The 7,574-nt window shown below is 52.0% G+C and overlaps 1 protein-coding gene across 1 annotated transcript; it reads right to left on the bottom strand.

The window, feature by feature from the left end:
• Positions 1–285: 285 nt before the first annotated feature.
• On the bottom strand, positions 286–7,211 carry FZD7 (frizzled class receptor 7). Its single transcript, XM_033151685.1, has 2 exons — positions 7,152–7,211; positions 286–2,758 (listed from the first exon to the last, which is right to left on the bottom strand). The coding sequence occupies exons 1-2, from the start codon at positions 7,209–7,211 to the stop codon at positions 689–691; spliced, it is 2,130 nt and encodes a 709-aa protein (XP_033007576.1). The 3' UTR covers positions 286–688.
• Between the last annotated feature and the right edge of the window lie 363 nt (positions 7,212–7,574).

Here is a 7,574-nt window from a genome sequence, read left to right as displayed (position 1 = left end):
GCTAAAAACCCTATACACATACTTACTTAGGAGTTAAGAGCCTTGAAATTAAATGGATGGCTTTCTGAGCAAGTCATGCAGAGGACTGAAATGAAGATTCCTAAAGAAGTTTGCAGACAGAAGACACACAAAATAGAAGTACAGTATATAGGGAGCAAGACTTCCAATTTTCAGTGTTGCCTGAGAAAAATAAAATCTGCCAGGATGCAGATTACAAAGGCTGTGAATCAGGATTTTGGAACTTCCAATCTGACAGCACATAAATCCACAAATGTGATTTTTCGGGGGGGGGGGATATATTGCTTTTCTCCTCTTCCTATGCAGTCTCCCCAGCTCCTATCCTTGGCACAATCCCAACATTTCCCTTTGAACAGATACTGCAGCACTTTAAAAAAAAAAAAGGATGGGAAGTAAAGAAATTCTCACAGGGGTTAAGAAATTTACTGTCCCGAAGAACAGTCTTAAGAAGGACACTTAATCTGCGCTCTTCAACTTGGCCAGCCAGCAAGGAGAAACAAACCAGCAACAACCATCTTTTATCTTTTTGGTGGCAAGAAGAAGAGGCAAGAGTTTGAAGGAAAAGGAGCAGGCAGTTCCCCTCTTTCCTTCTATAATCAAGTCTTCTCCGCGAGAAGCAAGAGAGCAGCTTTGGGGAGACAGCAGCCAGCCTGGGATGGGCGAGAGTGGCTCATACAGCCGTCTCCCCTTTGCTCCCGGTGCTAAGTCTGTGGTAGAAACGGCGCCAGGACTGGAGGGTCTTGCCCGTCCAAATCCAGAAGCCGGTGGTGATGCCTACAACCATGGTCATGAGATACTTGATGACAAAGACCGTGAAGTCGGGGCTCATGGGGGCCACGTTGGCAGGGCAAGAGATGGCGTAGCTGTTGCAGGTCTGGAGGAGCCAGGTCCTCTCCCAGGTGTCCCGGAAGGCCTGCTCGTAGAAGTAGCAGGCCAGCACAATGGTGGCCGGCACCGTGTAGAGGACGCTGAAGACCCCGATCCTCACCATCAGCTTCTCCAGCTTCTCCGTCTTGGTGCCGTCGTGCTTCATGATGGTCCTGATGCGGAAGAGGGACACGAAGCCGGCCAGCAGGAAGGAGGTGCCGATGAAGAGGTAGACGAAGAGCGGGGCCAGGACGAAGCCCCGCAGGGCGTCCACGCTGTAGATGCCCACGTAGCAGACCCCGCTGAGGACATCTCCGTCCACCTGCCCCATGGCCAGGATAGTGATGGTCTTGATGGCTGGCACGGCCCAGGCAGCCAAGTGGAAGTATTGGGAATTGGCCTCAATGGCCTCGTGGCCCCATTTCATGCCGGCCGCCAGGAACCAGGTGAGAGAGAGGATGACCCACCAGATGGAGCTGGCCATGCCAAAGAAGTAGAGGATCATGAAGAGGATGGTGCAGCCCTCCTTCTTGGTGCCCTGCACCACCGTGCGGTAGCCGTCCTCGGAGAAGCGTTCCACGCACACCACCTTGTCTTCCAGGACGAAGCCGGCCAGGTAAGCCACGGCCACCATGAAGTAGCACCCGGAGAGGAAGATGATGGGCCTCTCCGGGTAGCTGAAGCGCCGCATGTCCACCAGGTAAGTCAGCACGGTGAACAGGGTGGAGGCGCAACACAGCACGGACCAGATGCCCACCAGCAAGCGGGCAAAGCGGACCTCCGCCTCCTTGAAGTACATCAGCCCGTGGGGCAGGCCCGGCTCACAGGGGGCGCCACAGTCCCTCTCGCCCAGGAAGCGGTAGCCCAGGTATGGGGGCACCTTGAGCTGGCGGGGGCAAGAGAAAGCGGAGCTGGAGGGGGGCAGAGGGTGCGACGGGGGGTCGGGCAGCGGGGGAGTGGGGGAGGAGGCGGCGGCGGCGGGGTAGCCGGCTCCGGGGGCGCCGCCGCCGCCCGTCCCTCCCGCGCCCCCGGAGGTGTCCGAGGTGTTTTGGCCCACGCAGATCTCGTCGGCGCCCTGGACGGGGAAGTTCTCGCAGCGGAGGCGCTCGGGCCACTGGAAGCCGAACTTGTTCATGAGGGCCTCGCAGCCCTGGCGCGCCCTCTCGCACAGCGAGCGGCACGGCGGGATGGCCCGCTCCAGGACGGTGCACACGGGCGCGTACATGGAGCACAGGAAGAAGCGCAGCTCGGGCGAGCACTGCACTTTCACCAGCGGGTAGAACTGGTGCACCTCCAGGCCCGCGTCCTCCTGGCTCGTGTGACCCAGCAGGTTGGGCAGGATGGTCTGGTTGTAGGCGATGTCCGTGCACAGCGGGATGGAGATGGGCTGGCAGAAACCGTGGTCCGGTACGGAGATGCCCTTCTCGCCCTGGTAAGGCTGCGCGCCGGCGCCCCGCGGGAGGCCCCAGACGAGGGCGCACCACGCCAAGGCCCACAGGCCCGCGGGAGGAGGAGGAGGAAGGGGCGCCGCCGCCCGCCTCCTGATCGACTCTCCCCGGCCCATGATCCGGCGCAGCAGCGGGCAGCCGGAGAAGCCGAACACGCGCGCACCGGGGAGAGAGGCGCGGAGCACGAGGGAGGTCTGCGCAGCCCGGCGCCGCGTGGCTCCCAAGGCAAGAGCCGCCCGGACCTCCAGGACTTTCCTCCCAACAGGGCGAGCAGCAAAAGGGGTCACACAGCGGCGGCGGCGGGGCTGGCTCTGCTTGATCTTGCAGCCGCCTGCTCTCGGGTGGGGGAGGCGGGAGGGGGTGGATCGCTCGCTCAGCCGGCTCTCCCGTCGATCGCTCGCCAAAGGGCTGTTGCAGTGATCCGTCTGCGGAGCAGCGAGGACCGGGAAGCCTCTCCGCGTCTGTCTCCCCTCCAGAACGGGTCTTTCCAACACTCAAAAACACACGCCTCGGTTTGTCCCAAAAGTACCTGGTTCCCAACAAAATCGCAGGGGCTTAGAGTCTTTTCCCCGCCGCCCGAAATCAGTCCATAGGGTATTTTTCTTTTCTTTTTTATTAAAAAAAAAAGTTTCCTTGAAGGCGTTGGGTGTGGAAGAACAGCCGAAGTCCTTGAGAAAGTCCCTCCGTGGCAATTTCGCCTGCTCTCCGTTCCTTTAAAAAAAAAAGCCTGGGATTTAGGCTGCAGAGTTAAACGGATTACGATTGCTTCTCCCGCTTGATCCGAGCATTTTACTCCGGGGGCTTTCTGTAATTTTTTTTTTAAAAAATCCAATTACTGCGTGGTTCCCCCTCCTCCGCCCGCGCTGACTCGGCTGGTTCTTCACACGCTCTCGACACCCCGGGTTTAGGAGGCAAGCTCAACAGATCCCGCCGGCGCTCCTGCGCTTGGCAGATGCAACCCGTCTCTCCGGCGGCTACGGAAGGGGAGGCTGGAGCAGCCGATGGAACGCGCCTTACAAAATGAGGAGGAGGCGGGGAAGCGAAAGAAAAGGGAAAGGACGCATTTATGCCCGAGCGTTCCATGCAACGCCGCCCCCTTCCCCATTCACAAACCGGGCAGTGGGCGGGGCCACGCAATCCCAGCCCCTGCCAATGGCGCGGTCTGTTGTCTCCGCAGCTCTGTTTACGATTGGCTGGAAAGATAAAAGGGCTCTCAGGGGCGCGGGGGGGGGAATGTGGGCGGATCTCGGGTGGTGGGATTCCTCTGCTGAAAAGTTGAAAGAAACTTTCTCTGAGGCTTGAATGGACGGAGCGGGGGGCGGGGGGGGGCGGGGCGGTGGCGTTCAGAGAGCCCAGGACGAGATCAGATCTGATGAGGTCACATCAGATGTGCAACGTTCCTGATGTTATACATAAGTTCCTTTCCCAGAAATGAGTTTTACGAAAACACCACTGCTGCGTCCCTCCTCGAACGTCCCCTGCTGGGAGAGAGCACCCAGTAGTTAAGATAGGAACCCACATCCCAGGTGGTCTGAAACTGCGTCCCGATTCCACGAGTCTTATTTAAATCCTCCTAGTGAAAGGAATGTGACTTAGAATCATAGAATCATAGAGTTGGAAGAGACCACAAGGGCCATCCAGTCCAACCCCCTGCCAAGCAGGAAACACCATCAAAGCATTCCTAACAGATGGCTGTCAAGCCTCTGCTTAAAGACCTCCAAAGAAGGAGACTCCACCACACTCCTTGGCAGCAAATTCCACTGCTGAACAGCTCTCACTGTCAGGAAGTTCTTCCTAATTTTTAGGTGGAATCTTCTTTCTTGTAGTTTGAATCCATTGCCCCATGCCCGCTTCTCTGGAGCAGCAGAAAACAACCTTTCACCCTCCTCTATATGGCATCCTTTTATATATTTGAACATGGCTATCATATCACCCCTTAACCTTCTCTTCTCCAGGCTAAACATACCCAGCTACCTAAGCCGTTCCACATAAGGCATCGTTTCCAGGCCTTGGACCATTTTGGTTGCCCTCTTCTATTTTATATGTAAGCGCTTTAAAGACCAGGATGTTAGAAATAATAATTGCACACCCTTTGATTTTTAAAGGGAGAAAGGATAATTATCAAGAATTCTGCCGAGTATTCAGATTTGAAGGGGTTTTGTTGCATAGCACATATGTCTCCTTGTAACTGTCCCAAGTACTTATTTTGAGGGCAGTGCATCTAAGGGAGAGGCCAGCGCTCATTACTGCCTACTCTTGAGTAGCCCCATGAAACTCAGTGGGAATACTTAGCACTTGTTTTCTGAGTGTTTTACTTGCACAACAATGTTATTCGCACACCACAGCAGCTGCTACTAAATGCATACATAGGCATTTATTCGGTTCAGTAGCTTCAGGACAGATTTAAATCCAAATGCTCTGAATTGTGCAACTTCAACTGGAATTCTATTTTTAATCACATTTTTTTTATGCCCGGGACATTTCCCTTCTCATAACACAACTTTTAAAATGCACTAAAGTTCAATGTTTAAAGAAGTTCTGTTAAACTCCCCCCAGCCCCCACCCCACCCCAAAAAAGAAAAAGCTTCAGAAAAGAAAGTTAACATCATATTAAAGGGTGGAGCTGCCTGAATTAACTGAAGTCTCACGAACTCCGATGTGATAATGCAATGCAAACGTAATAAATCCCAGGAATTTACTCCCCAGTTAGTGTGAATAGCACACAGCTTTAATTAATCTGAAGCGAGCAGTACAAACAGCAGACTAGGGTTCCTGAATTGGAGGAAGAGGTGCCAGGAGGGTTTTCTGGGCCCAGGACACTGTATGTGGATTGGATTCCCTGCACTTCTCACAAAAAGAGGATTCAGATTTGCATTATAGTTTTGCATTCATGAGGACCAGAAACTTACTTTTTTTTTAAAGAGGGGGGAGCTCAGAGTCTGATTTCCTTTGTTGGCTCTGGGTCAGGTACAGCAGTACCCCCCCCTCTCTGCCCCACACCTCTGGTTTCAGGGACTCCATAATAATGCAGTCTCTTTCTTTTCATTCCATACAAATGAATTGGTGGGGAAGGCTCTCCCCTACACTCCATTCACTTCTATGGAGGGCGGGGGAAGGGCTGCCGTCAGGAGCAGCCTTAAGGAGGAAGGCCAACGGTCCCTTCTGCTGTTTACAGCACGATGCAGACGACAAATGGCCAAATTTGAGTCTGTTTGAGTTCAGCCTTCCCATAAGCTGCTGTCCTAACCATATTTCCTTGAGCAGAATTAAGGAACCCGTTTCAGTGAATCAGAGCGCTTACGAGTAGGCGTGTTGTTTTTTTTTTAGGATGTAGTACTTTGGAGATCTGAAAAAAACTTTAGCGGCTTGGCTTTTCGCGGTCTGCCCAACATTGGATAAATTCTGGTTATAGAAGGAAGCGAAATTCGCCTGTGGGTTCCAATGTGAGTGTGGTTAAGGAACTGCAGTTGTTACGCACTTCTGTCTCAGCGTCTTTGCTTGGTAAGAAGGGCAGGGAAGGGCATTTATAAAACACACCCACCCACCCCAGAACAAAACATCATATATGCTTAAGTAAGTAGCTGCTTAACCTCAGCAACTAAAACTGCCCACCAAAACAGCAACAGGGTTTCTGGAAAACACTTGAGTCTATTTCATGAATCTTCGGGGAAAGGAAGTTATGTCTCGACGTAACCTCTGGGAAGCGTCAAGTAATCTGCAGTGTTTTCACATCATGGCTCAGTTGCGCTGCGGGGTTCTACTCATTTATTTGTTATTTATTTGTTTCTTTTTATTAAAAAACAACAACAGCAACTTAAAAATAATCATCACAACAACCCTGTGAAGTAGGGTAGGCTAAGAAGGTGAGACTTGCTCGTGGGTACCCCAGCAAGTTTCAAAGCACACCCAAACCCAATATGTCAAATCAAATTTTATTAAACGGTCACAGACCAAATCGTCCTCTTCAACTGAACAACGAAGCACACACAAGACAAACACACGAAAAAAACAGCATTTCGAAATTAAGATCTTAAATAAAATTAAACGTTTGCCTTTGCCTGCGCATTGTCAATGGATAGCTCATGTTTCCTGCGTCTAATAGCAGAAACGCAGAATTTGGCAACATTAATCGTAGTCTCAGAGACTTTGTCTTCTACTAGGGCTCTCAAGCGTTGGATTCATTTTTAAACTTGTGAAGAACTGGGGTAATAAAAGTCTGTCGTAAATCCTCGTAGAAACTGCAATGCAGCAGTATATGCAGGTTTGTTTCCACCTCCAAGGAGCCACATGGGCAAACACGTGACTCATACGGTTTGCCTTCATACCTGCCTAGTAACAGGGCAGAGGGCAACACGTTGAATCTGACCAAAGTGAAGGAATGAACCCAATATGTCTAGACCAGGGTTTCCCAAACTTGGGCCTCCAGCTGTTTTTGGACTACAATTCCCATCATCCCTGAACACTGGTCCTGCTAGCTAGGGATGATGGGAGTTGTAGTCCAAAAAAGAGCTGGAGGCCCAAGTTTGGGAAACACTGGTCTAAATAAACCCATAGAAGTTGCCGGATGTTACATTGGTTTGTTTGTTTTTTACTAGCCTGCTGCAGGCTGGCAGAAAACTCTGTCCTTCCTGCAGCAGCCCACTGCTGAACATGGGATTTCCCTCCTCTGGCAGCCTACGTACTTGCTTCTGTGCTGGGTGCAGAATTATAAAAAAAAGAAACATAGAATTATAGAATTGTACAGCTTGAAGGATTGATTCCCCAAGGGTCATCTAGTCCAATTCAGGAATCCTGCCTGGGTGGGCTCGAACCACCAACCTTTTGGTTAACAGCCAGGTGCACCGACCCATTGCGCCACCTGTGGACAGAGTGGTCCATTGGTCCTGCTTAGCATTCAATTACTTCTCTCCTAGGGCTCCCAGCCCAGTGCTTAAGGGCAACAAGGAGAGCCAGTGTGGTGTAGTGGTTAAGAGCGGTAGACTCGTAATCTGGTGAACCAGGTTCGCGTCCCCGCTCCTCCACATGCAGCTGCTGGGTGACCTTGGGCTAGTCACACTTCTCTGAAGTCTCTCAGCCCCACTCACCTCACAGAGTGTTTGTTGTGGGGGAGGAAGGGAAAGGAGAATGTTAGCTGGGTAGTGAAAAGCGGGATATCAAATCCAAACTCTTCTTCTTCAACAAGGCTTTCATTGCACCATAGATCTGTACCAGCGTCCATAAGGCCCGAGAAATTCCGCCCTT

This window comes from Lacerta agilis, chromosome 1, assembly GCF_009819535.1.
Source record: "Lacerta agilis isolate rLacAgi1 chromosome 1, rLacAgi1.pri, whole genome shotgun sequence".
In the NCBI taxonomy this organism is placed as follows: domain Eukaryota; kingdom Metazoa; phylum Chordata; class Lepidosauria; order Squamata; family Lacertidae; genus Lacerta; species Lacerta agilis.
This window is presented reverse-complemented; position numbering and strand designations above follow the sequence as displayed.

Bases quoted from the DNA above. Each gene is read 5' to 3' on its own strand.
- FZD7 (XM_033151685.1), bottom strand. From the start codon at position 7,211: ATGGACCACTCTGTCCACAGGTGGCGCAATGGGTCGGTGCACCTGGCT. The intron at 2,759-7,151 runs GTTGGTGGTTCG...GCTGCTCCGCAG, and splicing joins ACCTGGCTGTTAACCAAAAG to ACGGATCACTGCAACAGCCC.